Here is a 16,106-nt window from a genome sequence, read left to right as displayed (position 1 = left end):
ACATGGGTTTTTTGTGTAACACAGACCACTGTATGGTACCGCACAAACTCAAGTCCTGATCCATACTGCTGAACACCAATGTGAGAAATTGAGTTGCTGGTTGACTGGGGTAAGAGCCCTGGTCAAGCAACAGCCACAGTGCCTTGCAGGGTGAACCACAAAATGTCATCAAGTTAACTTGTACTTAACCCTGGGTAGCATGGAACAAAAAAAAAACAGTCAGACTAAAATTAGAGGCAATGTGTTAAGTATTTATGCAGTACACAAACAGCAATTCAGTGGAAACATAACAAAATAAAAATCCCAAACCAATTTAGAAAAATAGAGTAAATGTCAATAAATTTAGCCGACACCAAAACCATCAAAATCCAGTAGGCAGAACAGGAAGTATGGATTTTTAAATGTTAAGTTTTAAAATACCAATGCCTCAGTTTTGGAAAATGGTCACCTGGGTACCTTTAGCACCACAACCAAAGACCCAAGAGTGGATGGACACGACTTGGGGGTTCAAGACACACTTGGGCTGGGTCTGGGTGCTGGTTCAAGATGGTGAAAGCCTGTTATGTCCCTAAGGCTCTGAACAGGAGGCCAGCTAAACTAGCCCTTGGAGCCACTTCTGAAATCCTGTGTGTAGGTGAAGATGCAGGGCTCCAGAGCAGGGCTGGCCTCTGAAGGTTCAAGGCAGGTTTGAGGCAGCAAAGCAGTCCTTCCAGGTACAGCAGCAGTCCGGAAGAGTGTTAGTAGGTTACAGCAGCAGGCAGTCCTTCCACAGGTCCAGTAATGAACTGAGAAGTAGATCTGAAAGGCCTAATATTCCCTGGTGCCCTGCTCCTAGAAGATGGGAGACGTTTCCAGAAGGGTTATGTGAAGTTCCTGCACTGACAATATAGGGTCTTTAAGCCTTTTGTGTGGTAGCAGAGCCCAGCCTATTCAGCTGCAAGTGAGGCTGTGCTTAGCTCCATCCCCCTGACCCCTCCCCCCATCAAGTCAGTTAATGGCCCGTTCAGGCTCTGCTAATCCCATTATTGTGTGAATGTCTGGGGTAAATTCACAAGGTTTCAACTGTCAGTTACACCCAATCGTATGACCTAAGGCAGGCTACAGGCATAGAGGGGATAAGGGCAGGAAAATGCCAACTTTCTAAACGTGACATTTTCAAACTTGTAATGATAAATCTGACTTTACTATCGACAGGGATTTATCATTACAAGTTCACAGATACCAAACATGATATATCAACCACCTCTGGTTTAGGAATTATAGCTTATTAAATATAATAAGGAATCCCCAATGGTATCCTTTTGGAGGGGTAGTTTTCACAGTAATAAAAACAAACTTGGGAGGTTTTCACTACTCAGACATGTAAAACTAAAAAGTACATGTCCTGCCTTTTATTTACACAGCACCCTGTTCTACGGGCTACCTAGGGCCTACCGTGGGGGTGACATATGTAATAAAAGAGGAGTTTAAGGCTTGGCAGAGGGTTTTAAATGCCAAGTCAAGGGTTGTAATGGGAGCCCTGGGACATTTTTTAAAGTGTTACTGAAGTGGGTGGCACAATAAGTGCTGCAGGCCTACTGGTAGCATTTAATTTACAGGCCCTGGATCTATGGTATACCACTCTACAAGTGATTTACATGTAAATTAAATATTCCAATCAGATTTATGCCAATCACACCATGTTTAAAGGAGTGAGCACAAGCACGTTAGCACTGGTTAGCAGTGATAAAGTGCACAGAGTCCTGAGGCCACCAAGCAAAAATCCCACAAAAAGTAGGAGGAAGGCAAAAGGTTTGGTGGTGATCCTGTGGAGAGGGCCGTTCCAACACTACTCATACCAGTATAAGGCTCCGGAGCACTTCACATCACACACACACACGCTATTCTGATAGAGACTTCTAGCTCCAGATTCCTTACCTTAGAATTATCCCAGACATCCGCCTGGATCCACAAGATTTTTTGTGAGCAGTACCTCTGTGCGCCGGTAAGTGGCACTAATCAGCTCCACATGCGCCGTTGTCTGCTATGCAAGTGACATCCGCAGCAACTATATGGGTGTCACCAAAGCATGCTGACCTTAGTTCTTTTCTTCCGCGCCAGCCAGCACAGATTCAAGAACAGCTACCACTTCAGTTACTTTTTGACTAAGCTTTTTTTCTGCCATTTGCCAATACTTTTTTGAGGTTGTCCTCCTGGCATGGCAGGATGTCATCAAAGAAGGTCCGCTTGAGACCCTGGGGCACCTGTCACCGGTCGATGTCACAGACGGACCCGCACCCTGTTTGCCTGTGGTGCCTCGACCATGACCCTGATTTGTGTTCTGACTGCTGCACAGTGAATCCCAAGGCTTTGAGGGAGCACTCCCTCAAGCTGATGGTGGCCTGTCGTGTGACTCCGCACCAGTCACCAGTCACAGTGCTGGCTGAAAGGAAGATCTCATGATCAGTCACAGAGTCAGAGGTCGTCGTCCTATTCAAAATCTTTAGGATACTCAGGTAAGTTTAAGCACAAGAAGAAAAACAAGTCGAAGCATGCTTCTACTTCTCCACATCCGTCGGCTGAAGAGAAGCTGAAGCATCCACATTCTAGGTCTCGCTCTGTAGTTGAGACTGTGCCTGGGCCGACTCTGTGCTTCCCTGAGTTTCCGGTCGCAGTAGCGACCCCAGCCAAACGTAAAGAATCTTATAACAACATGTGCCTCATATCTGGGCGTGCCAAGCCCCCTAGCAGGGACTTTGGGCCTTGATGGGTCAGCAGGGGCCCCTGCTGGTTCCGTACCAGTGGCCCAGTGCCAGTGGGACCCCAAGGATCCATTTCTGGATCCAGACCTCAACCTTCCTCGGTGCCGTCCCAATGCCGACGCTTCCGGCATCAAATACCTATTTTTATCCCAGGCTCTGATATAATCGGACTAGTATTTTTTGCATTTTGGTAGCAAATTTAATATAATTTACTCTTTTTTCTAAATTGGTGTTGGATATTTATTGTGTTATTTTCCCTTTATTACAAATTGTGGGCTGAATAAATACCTTACAAATTGGCTGACTGCATTTGTGCCACAAAAGACTAGTGTGAAACCCTTTGTGAGGGTGTTGTGGCACAGTGTTTGTGATGTGCAAGTGAGGTAAGGAACAGCTCTGCTATCAAGTCAGAGATGGCCCATACTGCCAACAACTATTCCCCCTTTGTCTTTTTAGGAGTAATACACAAATACCTACTGCCAGCTATACGTAGTCCCAGGACACAGGTTGCAGGCATCAAATGGGGACTGAAAATACCAACGTTTTAATGTGGCACTTTCAGAATTGTGACTTAAAATCTGGCTTTACCATTAAAGATGGTTTTAAATTACAATTCTAAAGACTTCAAACTTGACATTCCTGCGTGCTCCTAACTGAAAATTATAATTTATTAAATGTAATAAGGTAACCCACTACTATCCTATGGGAGAGGTTGGCCATGCAGTAGTGGAAATCGAATTCAGGGGTTTTTCACCACTAGAACATGTAAACTTAAAAGTACATGTTGAGCTTTTTAAGTACACTGCACCCTGCCCTATTGGCCAATTAGGGCATATCTTAGGGGTGATATATATAATAAAGGATTTGTTGGCCTGGCAAAAGTTTTATTTTGCCATACTGTATTGGCAGTTTAAAATTGTACACAGGCTGCCTGAGGCATGTTTTGAAGGACTACTTAAGTGGGTGGCAAAATAGGTGATGGGTGGCACAATAAATGTTGCAGGCCCACTAGTACCATTTAATTTACAGGCCCCAGGTACATGTAGTACCACTCTAAAAGGGACGTATAAGTACATTAAATGTGCCAATTCTGTGTAAGCCAATTTTTCCATGTTTACGGAAGAGAACACAAGCACTTTGTGCACTTTATCACTGCTAACCAGTGCTATAGTCCTAATGCTAACAAAAATGAATTTTAGCTGCCAGGAGGGGAGTAGTCATAAAGTTTGGAGGAAGACCACCCTAAGTCTGACAGGTTTAAATCAGGGCAAAAAGATGGAGCAGTCCTTTATACCACTCTGCTCTCTTCCCTCTCCTGGGAGGCTTAAAAAAATCTTCACAGCCAGAACACCCTAACAATTAAAATTCAAAACGTAATTCAATCAAATGTATAACTCACTGGGGCACTCATCTAAGCATTCAAAACTTTGCCTATTAATACCAGAACTTAACCTGCAATCTTTACCTTTAGAAATCACATGAAAAGATTCCTCATCTGCTGTTTCTGGGTCACATTCCACTCTTCTGCCAACAGCTCCTGTAGTCTGGTTCTTCTTCCATCCCGCACCCAATACCGCAACCTCTGCTATACCCCTTTTGCAGATAAAAATATTGTGCTCTTTGCCTTTCTCTTCTTCGTGTTCTTAAATAGGTATTTGTATTGGGTTCTATGTTTTGTTGTAAAGTGCCTTAATGCCTTCGGTTGCTAGTGTGTTAGAAAAAAACAATAAATAAAATCTAATTCCTCTGGAAAATAGATTACAAAAAAGGCCTACGTACTGATATGTCTTTGTCCTGTTTAGTAAATCTGCTAGAGCACATCGTTCAGGAGCAGTTCCTAAGATCATTATCCCCAAGAGAAAAATTGCCAGAGATGGTAGTCATTCTAGAAGAGTGCAGTCTTACAACTATTAAAAACACTGCTTCTGAACCTTACAATAAAATGTATCCATTTTAAGTAGAAACTAAAGAAATAATGAAACTAACTTGTTATGTACAGAAACATTAGCTTCTGAATTGCATTGCTGAGCACAAGGCTTTGAATTAATTATGCACTTTGAATTTAGTAAAGATGACAAAGCTGAAGAAATGTATCATTGATATAGGTAGTATAGTATCAATATCTACACTAGCAATAATTGGAACTGATGAGCAAGTTATTTTAACATACCTTGTTCTTTCAGTCTTGACAACAGTTTATCCAACACAACCATTTTTCCACTGTTGTAGACAAGATGGGTGTCAGTAGTGTATGGTGGTCCAGGCTCAGCTCCATCAAAAAGATAAGGGTGGTTGCAACATTTTCTCAACTGCATTAAAATGTTCAAAAGGCGCATCTTATCCATCTTCCCAGATGAATTCAGAATATCAATGTCTTTCATCAGAATCCTTGTGTACCTGTAGATATGTGGCAGCAAGCAAAATTTTAAAGTCAGACAACGGTTTAAAACATAAATGCCCTCTATCTGCATCATCTGCTGGAATCTGCATAATATCTTTTTACATATGTTACCAATAACTGAACTTCAGGTCATGTTTACTGAATTCCAAGTACAGGAGGTAGGCAAACAAGAGGGACAAAGGGTGATGGATATATTTAAAGGTTGGCTGTACCATACTGTCAATAGGCAGTTAAAAGAACAAATTCTGTTATTGATTTTGCACCCAAAGGAGCTGTGTAAAGGCACATTTATGCAGTTACCAAGACTGCTACTAGTAATTCTTTACTTATGCTAGTCATTCTTGGGAACTTATAGAACTGACACACTATGGCATTTGCTGCCACAATAATATCTGGATATAGCTTCTTTGATGACAGAAAGATCAATTCAATCTACTCAAACATGTCAATTTAGACCAGAAAATATGTGGTTTCTTGCAGAAACTTTGATATTCATATGTCTATTTACAGTTAGCACTTTCAATCTCACAGAGAAAAAAACGATCAGTCAATCAATCAGGAATTTGTAAAGTGCACTACTCACCCATGAGGGTCTCAAGGCGCTGAAGGGGGGGGTGTAGAAAGGGAGGGAGGTGCTGCTACTGCTCAAACAGCCAGGTCTTGAGAAGTTTCCTGAAAGTAAAGAGGTCTTTGGTCTGGTGCAAGTGGGTGGGAAGAGTGTTCCACGTTTTGGCGCAGAGGTGCGAGAATGATCTACCGCCTGTTGTAGATCTGCAGACGTGTGGGATGGTTGCGAGGGTGAGGTCGGAGGAGCGGAGATGCCGGGTCGGGGTGTAGAAGGAGAGCCGGCTGTTGAGGTATTCTGGTCCGGTATTGTGCAGTGCTTTGTGAGCGTGGGTGAGGCGTTTGAAGGTAATTCTCCAGTTGACTGGGAGCCAGTGCAGGTTCCTCAGGTGGTCTGTGATGTGGCAGTAGTGGGGGATGTCCAGGATGAGATGTGCGGAGGCGTTCTGGATGAGTTGCAGCCTCTTCTGGAGATTGGCCATGGTTCCTGCGTAGATGGCATTTCCGTAGTCCAGTTTGCTGCTTATGAGGTCTTGGGTGACTGTTCTTCTGGTTTTGGTGGGTATCCATTTGTAGATCTTTCGGAGCATGCGGAGGGTGTTGAAGTAGGAGGAGGAGATGGCGTTGACTTGCTGGGTCATGGATAATAAGGGGTCCAAGATGAATCCTAGGTTGCGTGCGTGGTCGGTGGGAGTCGGAGCGGCTCCAAGAGTGGCAGGCCACCAGGAGTCATCCCATGCGGAGGGAGTGGAGCCGAAGATGAGGATTTCCGTCTTGTTGGAAATGAGTTTGAGGCAGCTGCTCTTCATCCATTCGGTGATGGCCTTCATTCCTTTGTGGAGGTTGGTCTTGGTGAGGGAGAGGATCAGCTGGGTGTCGTCGGAATATGAGGTGATGTTGAGGTTGTGGGATTGGGCGATGTTAGCGAGCGGGACCATGTAGGTGTTGAAGAGGGTTGAGTTGAGGGACGAACCCTGGAGTACGCCGCAGATGATTTTGGTGGCCTCCGAGCGGATTGGGGGGGAGGTGGACTCTTTGGGTTCTGCCGGTGAGATAGAAGGTGACCCAGTCCAGAGATCTGCCTCAAATTCCTGCATTGCTGAGGCGTGAGCGTAGGGTGTGGTGAAAGACGGTGTCGAACACGGCCGAGAGGTCCAGGAGGATGAGGGCCGCGGTTTCGCCGTTGTCCAGTATGGTTCTGATGCCATCGGTGGCGGCGATGGGTGCGGTTTCGGTACTATGGTTGCTGCAGAATCCGGATTGGGAAGGGTCCAGGGTGCAGTTCTCCTCGAGGAAGCAGGTTAGTTGCCTGTTGGCAGCCATCTCGATTACTTTTGCCAGGAAGGGGAGCAGGGAGATAGACCGGAAGTTCTTAAGGTTCTTTGGGTCCGCCTTGGGTTTTTTAAGGAGAGCGTTGATCTCGGAGTGTTTCCAGCTCCCTGGGAAGGTGGCAGACTCGAAGGATCTGTTGATGATTTTCCGTAGTTGCGGTGCAATGACAGAGCTTGCTTTGTTGAGGATGTGGTGCGGGCAGGGGTCAGATGGAGAGCCGGGGTGGATGGTGTTCATGAATTTGATGGTGTTGTTGTCGTTGACGGGGTCCAGGAGAGCAGGAGGTTGGTCGTAGGTGACTCTGTGGTGTTAGTGGTTGCCGGGGCGAGGGGGGTCTGGGTGCTGAAGCTGTCATAGATGTCTGCAATCTTGCGGTGGAAGTAGGAGGCTAGGGAGTTGCAGAGGTCTTGGGATGACAGGATGTCGTTGGCATTGGAGCTGGGGTTGGAGAGTTCCTTCACGACGTCGAAGAGCTCCTTGTGGCTGTATGCATTGTTGTTGATTTGGTCTTTGAAGGCGGTTCTCTTGGCGGCTCGGATGAGTTGGTGGTGTCCGTGGATGGCATTTTTGAAGGCTGTGTGGTTCTACAGAGTCTGATCTTGGCGCCACTTTCTTTCGAGTCTTTGGCAGGTTTGCTTAGATTCGCAGAGGTCGGCGGTAAACCAGAAGGCCTTTCTGTGTGTGCGTCTGTTGGAGGGATTCTTGATTGGGGCGAGAGTATTGGCACAGGTGTTGACCCATTGCCTGAAGTTTCAGGCAGCTGCATCAGTGTCGGTGGTGTCAATGGGTGGGTTCCGGGAGAGGGTCGCGATAAGTTGGTCTTCGGTAACCTTGTTCCAACTGCGGTGGGAGATCCGTTGTGGGTGGTGGTGTGTTGAGGGTTTCTTGAAGGAGAAGTAGATGCAGCTGTGATCTATCCAGTGGAGTTCGGTGGTGTGGCTGAAGGAGACGTGATTGATGGCAGAGAAAATAGGGATGAGTGTGTGTCCTGCGCAGTGGGTCGGTGTTGTGACGTGCAGTTTGACATTCATATATTTCTATCTCACTTACAGAGAAAAAAAACAATGTCTCCTGGACAAAAATAAAACAATATTCTGTAGCACCAAGAAGAAATGTGTCTGGCACTGAAATGTATCATGCTGTTGAGACTGTGAGACTGGACACATATTTGAGAGAATGACCAATCCTGAGTTCTCAGGATAAATGTTACACCTTAGGACTCTTCCTATTAACCCACACTATGCAAGGCTTACATAAAGTCCCTATCTTTGAGAACCATACACCTTTGAGAATATGCTTGACAGATCTACCTTCACACTGACAGTTCTTCATATCTTTGAACATCAACAGGAGTGTAACCACTACATTCTATATCCACCATTGAGTCCCATTTATTCTTGTTTTGGGAGGCCCTCACCAGGTATTTTCTACCAAGAGTATGTTTCTTCTTCTTGTGTACTCGTAGCAGATAGCTTCAGCACTGGGTCTTCTCCTTCCCCTAACTAATGGGACCATTTCCACTCAATTGCTGGAAACGATAAGGGATCTGTGAAAAAGAGGTTAAGAAGTGCAGTGAAAGTGAAAAAGTGGTTTAGAAATACCTCTATCACCCAGCCGAAATCCAAATTTATTATAACTGGGATAGTGTATAAATAAAAACAAAGGTGTGAAGTGATAGGACTGAATTATGTGTCCATCACATACTTTAGGTCAACATGTTTCTGCCCACTCATGCCCAAAAGGGTCATTGGCTTTTTTAAAGGCCATTATTCTGTGGGCCCCAACATACCCAGGTACAGGAATTATCTTCTAGGTTCCTCTGCATCTGTACAGTTACTTCAAGGGCCCCCAAAATTGAGGTGCACAAGAATCATATCACTTGTTGATACAATTGATCATGCTAGACATTATCTAAGTTCTAAATGTGTCTACTATTGCACCTTTTTATTATCTAAGAGGTGGCAAAACTTACATTGTCTCTCGTACCCCTAAATATACTGTGGTATCGGCACATGTTAAAATCTTACTTACAAAATCAAGAAATCACTATAAGATAACTCTAAACTAATGTCCACCGCTGTTATAATAAACAAAAAGAGTCCAACAGATCTCAGAATGGCATTCCTCTCTTTAATGTGGTTCATTGGACTCACACACTAAGCTCTAAAATCACCTGCCTTAATTAAAAAACCAAATTCTCCATCATCTGGTGGAATGGGACATTTCTAGGTGAGTCAAGTCACTAAAAAAACTAAAACATTGAAAGTTTCCTACTCGCCCTTTTCTATACTTCAAGACCCCCTTCTCTCTCTCCCCTTGCTCAGGAAAGTGGTGGGGTGCCACTGAGGTAACAGTGGCTGTCCTATGAGAAAGGCTTATTCCTAAACTACAATGTCATTTGTTAATTATTTCCCTACATGAGTGTAAATGGCATTTACTTCTCAGTAAGAAACTCACGTCATCAGGCAGTCCAATCCCCCTGGATGGGTTCAACCTCCACAGGCCAAAGGTGGAGGGAGCAATTTGCTTTTATGATCAAAAGGATCTTTCTTAAAAAAGTTAAAATAGCCTCTAGGCATCTCTAGTTTATCTTTAATTTATTAGTGGGCCTTAGGCCAATCAAAACTAGAACGGGATGTGCTTGGAGTGATTTAATCTTCCTACATCCACTTTAATCAACATGTTTCAGCCAGCTTCCATAACTGCCCACCTTTTATCAGGACAGGTCAGATCCCAATGAAACAACCTGTTTTCATCCTAGTGAAAACCAGTCACAACCAGTGCCATATCCATTCGGGAAGTATAGGACCCAAGGTAGGAGGGAATGCTGGGGAACCCGTGGCACAAGTGTGACAGACGTTTTACCTGCCTTTACTCTCCTATGGGACTAGTCGAGCCCCTAGTTCATGTATGGATGCAGAGAAGCACCCCAACATTATCAATGTAACATCACATTTTAGTTAAATAAGAGGGCTTTGAATGTAATGCATGCAAGACTAGTTGTGATTGGTTTTCGTTGCAATTAAACACAATTGTTTCATAGGGATCCGGTCTCTCCTGAGCAGTGCTTAGTTTTGCAAAACATGTCTGAAATTGGAGACAATTGCTTGCGTGCCCACTCATGAATGTACTGATAACCCTCTTTAGGTTTCTCCATTTCTCAATTATCTTTTTTTAGTGTGGATTGCTAGAATCCAACGCGTCTCAGGCTAATGAGCACCAATGATGCTTTCTCTAAGACTGTTGCAGATATCCTGTGAGGTAGGCATGATGTATTACCACAAACCTGAATGCTCTAGACCAGTGGTTCTTAACCTCTGGTCCGGGGACCCCTGGGGGCCCATAATGCATACTTAGAGAGACTGAAATGGCTTAGAAAATTAAATAATATTAACAGATTATTAACATGTATATATAGAGGCAAAATGTAAAATAAAAAAATGAAAAGAAACATTTTGTAAAAATGAAGGAATTTTAAATTGGAGGCTAAAAGTTGTTGTTTTGTTAGATTGATTCATTGGAGCAGTACAAGTAAATCAAACAGAATACAGAACAAACTATGGGTGACCTCTGTCAAATTTAGAAAAGCTCCAACTTTCCCATTACATTTTTTTAAAATATTAATTTGTGAATTTAATAAAATATTTAATCATGTATGTATTAGTTTGATGAATGCTTGTTTCTATATTTTATTTTGTATTGTTTTGCAGTTCAAATCATCAAAACTGCTTATGCTGGGATTCCCGAATTCCAATAATGATCCCAGTAATGATAAAGTGGGTGTCCTCAGAAGTCAAAAGGTTAAGAAACACTGTTCTAAACCAAACTGACAAAGCATCCGATTTGATATACAGATGTGGCACTTCCTGGTGATTGAATAATCCTGGACTTATTTAGCTCCACCTGATTTAAATTACATTTTTTTGTCAAAACATTTTTAATGCAATTTTCTTTTTTTCTTTCAAAAGCACAACAATAAATAAAGTACAGTAGGAGTGTGGGCCACCCCAGAGGTCAGAAGCAATTAACAGGTACGGTGTAAAAATAGGAGAGTAGCCCGGCCGTATTAAAGGCTGGAGTGAGAATAGAGAGAAAAAAAGGGACGAAAAGGATGGAGAAGAAAATCCATTACATCAAAATGTATTTGCAAAGTCGACAGTGGCATGAAACATCACATCAGCGGAATATTGTAAATTACACATTGTCACAGGAGGTCGTAGAGGTAGCTCTTAGCAGAGAGCAGATGGAATCGTGATGGGAAGTGGAGTAAGCAGGCAGGGTCATCCCCAAGGAGCAGGTCGGCCACAGCGCAAATATTCATAACAGGGTAGATAGACCAAATGGAAGGAGGGGCCTTAGGTCTTAACCCCTTCGCTGCCAGGCCTTTTCCCCTCCTGTGCTGAGCCTTTTTTTGGCAATTTGGGGCAGTTCGCGCTTAGGCCCTCGTAACTTTTTCTCCACATAAACTACCCATCCAAATGTGCATCCTTTTTTCCAACATCCTAGGGATTCTAGAGGTACCCAGACTTTGTGGGTTCCCCAGAAGGAGATCAAGAAATTAGCCAAAACACAAAGAAAATTTCGTTTTTTTTTTTTTAAATGTGAAAAAAGGGCTGCACAAGAAGGCTTGTGTTTTTCCCCTGAAAATGGCATCAAAGGGTTTGTGGTGGTAAACCCATCATCTTCCCAGCTTTCAGGAACAGGCAGACTTGAATTAGAAAACCCAATTTTTCAACACAATTTCGACATTTTACTGGGACATACCCCATTTTTACAATTTTTTGTGCTTTCAGCCTCCTTCCAGTTAGTGACAGAAATGGGTGAGAAACCAATGATGGATCCCAGAAAGCTAAACATTTCTGAAATGTAGACAACATTCTGAATTCAGCAAGGGGTCATTTGTGTAGTGTTTCCTACAGCTGAAATAAAAGAATATTGAAATTGAGGTGAAAAAACAGTAATTTTTCTCCACGTTTTACTCTGTAACTTTTTCCTGCTCTGTCAGATTTTTGAAAGCAATAAACCATTACGTCTGCTGGACTCTTCTGGTTGCGGGGATATATAGGGCTTGTTGGTTCATCAAGAACCCTAGGTATCCACAGCCATTAAATGAGCTGCACCTTGCAATGGGTTATCATTCTATAGCGGGTATACATCAATTAATTTGCTGAAATATATAGAGTGAAAAATAGGTATCAAGAAAACCTTTGTATTTCCAAAATGGCCACAAGATAAGGTGTTGAAAAGCAGTGGCTATTTGCACATCTCTGAATTCCGGGGTGCCCATACTAGCATGTGAATTACAGGGCATTTCTCAAATAGACGTCTTTTTTACACACTGTCTTACATTTGGAAGGAAAAAAATGTAGAGAAAGACAAGGGGCAATAACACTTGTTTTGCTATTCTGTGTTCCCCCGAGTCTCCCGATAAAGATGGCACCTCACTGGCGCAGGTAGGCCTAGCGCCCACGACAGGAAATGCCCCAAAACACAACGTGGACACATCACATTTTCACACAAAAAACAGAGCTGTTTTTTGCAAAGTGCCTAGCTGTGGATTTTGGCCTCTAGCTCAGCCGGCACCTAGGGAAACCTAGCAAACCTGGGAAGTTTTGAAAACTAGACACCTAGGGGAATCCAAGATGGGGTGACTTGTGGGGCTCTGACCAGGTTTTGTTACCCAGAATCCTTTGCAAACCTCAAACTTTGGCCAAAAAAACTCTTTTTCCTCTCATTTCGGTGACAGAAAGTTCTGGAATCTGAGAGGAGCCAGGAATTTCCTTCCACCCAGCGTTCCCTCAAGTCTCCCGATAAAAATGGTACCTCACTTGTGTGGGTAGGCCTAGCGCTGCGACAGGAAATGCCCCAAAACACAACATGGACACATCAGATTTTCACAAAGAAAACAGAGCTGTTTTTTGCAAAGTGCTTTGCTGTGGATTTTGGCCTCTAGCTGAGCCAGCACCTAGGGAAACCTACCAAACCTGTGCATTTTCTAAAACTAGATACCTAGGGGAATCCAAGATGGGGTCATTTCGGTGACAGAAAGTACTGGAATCAGAGAGGAGCCACAAATTTCCTTCCACCCAGCGTTCCCCCAAGTCTCCCGATAAAAATGGTACCTCACTTGTGTGCCTAGCGCAGAAATTGCCTAAATTTAATTTGCCCCCTGGGGAAGCGACCCTTGCCTAAGGGGTCGCTCCCGACCTCTGAAAAAACAAAAATCAAAAAAACAAACAAAAAAAAGATCCCTGGTGCTTAGAGGTTTCTGCCCCACCTGGGGGCAGATCGGCCTAATAACAACAAGGCCTTGAAAAAGATCCCCCACCACCCCACCCCCCCGGGATGCGACACTTGCCCAAGGGGTCGCTCCCCTTATGCCAATTTCTATTGAGACAAAAATCCCTGGTGTCTAGTGGGCATTTCAGAAGCCAGATTGCTTCACGATCCGGCTTCTGAAATGCTCTGAGACTTCAAAGGGAAGGAAATTCCTTTCCTTCTCTTTGAAGCCTCTCAGGCCCCCATCACATGATCGGAAGAGAAATGCTTTGCATTTCTCTTCTGATCAGCTTCCAGCGCGATGGGGAAGTGGCCTCTGATGAGGTCAATGCGCAAATGCGTGCTGACGTCATAAGACGTCACTGGGTGGGTCGGGGTGGAAGGGGAAGAGCTTTCCCTTCCATCCTTGCCTTGGGTGGGTGGGATGGAAGCCCACGGAGGGAGCGCTAGCGCTCCCTCCGAATTCCATGCCGAGGACATAATGGTTACGTCCTCGGCACAGGAGCACTGTGACTGTGGACGTAACCATTATGTCCCCGGCACAGAAGGGGTTAAAGAGGTGTAGTGATCTAGTCCAGGTGGTACAGGAGAGTAGCGGTATACCACTGGACAGGAAGGCTCCAAATATACTCAAAGTCTCTCTGGGTGTCCATGAGCATGTCCGTCATGTGTTCCATAGTTAAGGCAAGTCACAAGTGAGCATGCCATTGCGAGGCTGAGGGGGCCCCATGTTTTTTCCACATGGAGGGTAGAGCCCTCTTGGCTCCCCCCAAACAGAGCCACATGACAGACCTGTCCCCTAAAGTTTGCTGTTTAAGAGAGGGGTCTTGCAGTCCCAAAAGTGCAAATTCCAGAGTGGAGGAAATAGGGTAACCCAAGCTGGACTTCATTTGAGCCAAGATCTTGTTCCAGTACGAATGAATAGTTGGGCAGTCCCACCAACTATATCTAAAGTCCACTTGTAAACCACACCCTCTCCAACATAAATCGGAGGAACTGGGGAATATTCCTCTTAGTTTTAGTGGGTAAAGGTACCAATCATAGAGGACTTTCTATTGTGCCTTGCGCAGTACCGGGAGCGATTGAATTTAGTAATTTTACCCCATAATGTCCGCCATTGCGCGTCTGATCGGCCAGCCCATTTCCTGCTCCCAAAATGAAATAACACTCAGCTGCTGGCGGTCTTTCAAGGCCCAGCGGGGTTGTGCTGGCGGTCCTCTCTAGCCCAGCAGGGCTTGTGCTGGCGGTCCTCTCGGTCCCAGCGGGGCTTGTGCTGGCGGTCCTCTCGATCCCAGCTGGGCTTGTGCTGGCGGTCCTCTCGATCCCAGCTGGGCTTGTGCTGGCGGTCCTCTTTAGCCCAATGGGGCTTGTGCAGCAGTCCTCTCTAGCCCAGCGGGGCTAGTGCTGGCGGTCCTCTCTGTCCCAGCGGGGATGACGGCTGTGTCCTCCTGGGCAGCAGGGCTGGTGGCAGTGGCCTCCTGGGCAGCAGAGCTGGTGCTGGCGGTGGCCTCCTGGGCAGCAGGGCTGGCCTCCTGGGCAGCAGGACTGGTGGCGGTGGCCTCCTGGGCAGCGGGGATGATGACGGTCTTCGCCGCCGTGCTGCTCTTCCCAGACTTGCTGAGTTTCTTGTGCCCCTTCCCCACCTTGGAAGGTGTCGCAGCTGACTCCACACTCCCACCTATACCGCTGGGAGCGGCTTTGGCGGCTGGAGTCTTCCCCCTCTCCCGCCGGGCAGTGGGCAACTTCTGATGCTTGACAGGTGGGGGACTGTCTGTGCTGTGGCTCGGTGCCACACTGGCTGCCCTGGTGGCCGGTGCACTCCAGATTCCAGTGACTACAGGCACCACTGGTCCCGGAGATGCTGTGGCTGAGGTGCTAGTTCCGGAGCTAGGAGACGGACGGGGTGGGGGAGGTGTGGGAAAGAGGTCAAGGTTGGACAGGAAAAGTTTTTTGGACACACTGGGAAGGGTATGGAGGGGTTTGGGAGTGGATGAAGAGCTTGTGGTTATAGGAGGTGTTCGTTTGCTGACTTTGGGTGAAGGTGCATGCGCTGGAGGCTGTTGTGAGGTGGATGGCTGTTGGGTGGGTGTGTGCCTGCGTTTGTGTATCTTGGCAGAGGGCGTCACAGACACACTGGGAGAGGACACAGGGGACGTGTGAATGGTAGTGGGGGTGGTGACTGCACGTGAGCGGGGTATGGTGGTGGGTGTGCTGGTGATTGCAGTAGTGGCTGTAGAGGTAGCGCATGCAGGTGTGAGTGTAGACAAGACTGGGAGGGAGGAGGGAGACAAGAAGGAGGGGGACACAGTGGAGGCAGTGGATGTTGGTGTGTCCGCATGGGTATGATGCTTGCGTGAGTGCCTGTGGGATGTGTCATGCTTATGTTTGCCTGAGCTTCCCTTGTGTGTTGACGTGTGTGCATGCTGGTCTAGAGGTGTGCTTGGGGTAGGCTGGGGTACAGGGAATTGGGTCTGGGTGGAGGAAGTTGTAGAGGGAGGCTAGAGACAGGGACAATGGCTGCCATCAGTGCTGAGGCCAGAGTATGAAAAGCTTGCTGAAGGGCCGCCTGACCAGAATGAATGCCCTCCATAAATGCATTGGTTTGTTGCAACTGCCTTTGTACACCCTGGAAGGCATTTAAAATGGTAGACTACTCAACAGTGAGGGACCTGAGGAGGTCAATGGCCTCCTCACTGAGGGCAGCAGGGGTGACTGGGGCAGGGCCTGAGGTGCCTGGGGCGAAGGTGATGCCCACCCTCCCGGGTGAGCGGGCATGGGGCAAAGGCTGA

General features: G+C 45.9%; 1 protein-coding gene across 2 annotated transcripts in view; it reads right to left on the bottom strand.

Moving 5' to 3' along the window:
* LOC138262082 (probable global transcription activator SNF2L1) overlaps positions 1-16,106 on the bottom strand; it is a 1,420,807-nt gene that overhangs the window by 842,493 nt on the left and 562,208 nt on the right. For both annotated transcript variants that reach the window (XM_069211817.1, XM_069211826.1), the window contains exon 11: positions 4,912-5,138. In XM_069211817.1, coding sequence (XP_069067918.1) covers positions 4,912-5,138 — 227 coding nt within the window. The remainder of the gene's footprint in view (positions 1-4,911; positions 5,139-16,106) is intronic.

Source organism: Pleurodeles waltl, chromosome 2_1 (assembly GCF_031143425.1).
Source record: "Pleurodeles waltl isolate 20211129_DDA chromosome 2_1, aPleWal1.hap1.20221129, whole genome shotgun sequence".
In the NCBI taxonomy this organism is placed as follows: Eukaryota; Metazoa; Chordata; class Amphibia; order Caudata; family Salamandridae; genus Pleurodeles; species Pleurodeles waltl.
This window is presented reverse-complemented; position numbering and strand designations above follow the sequence as displayed.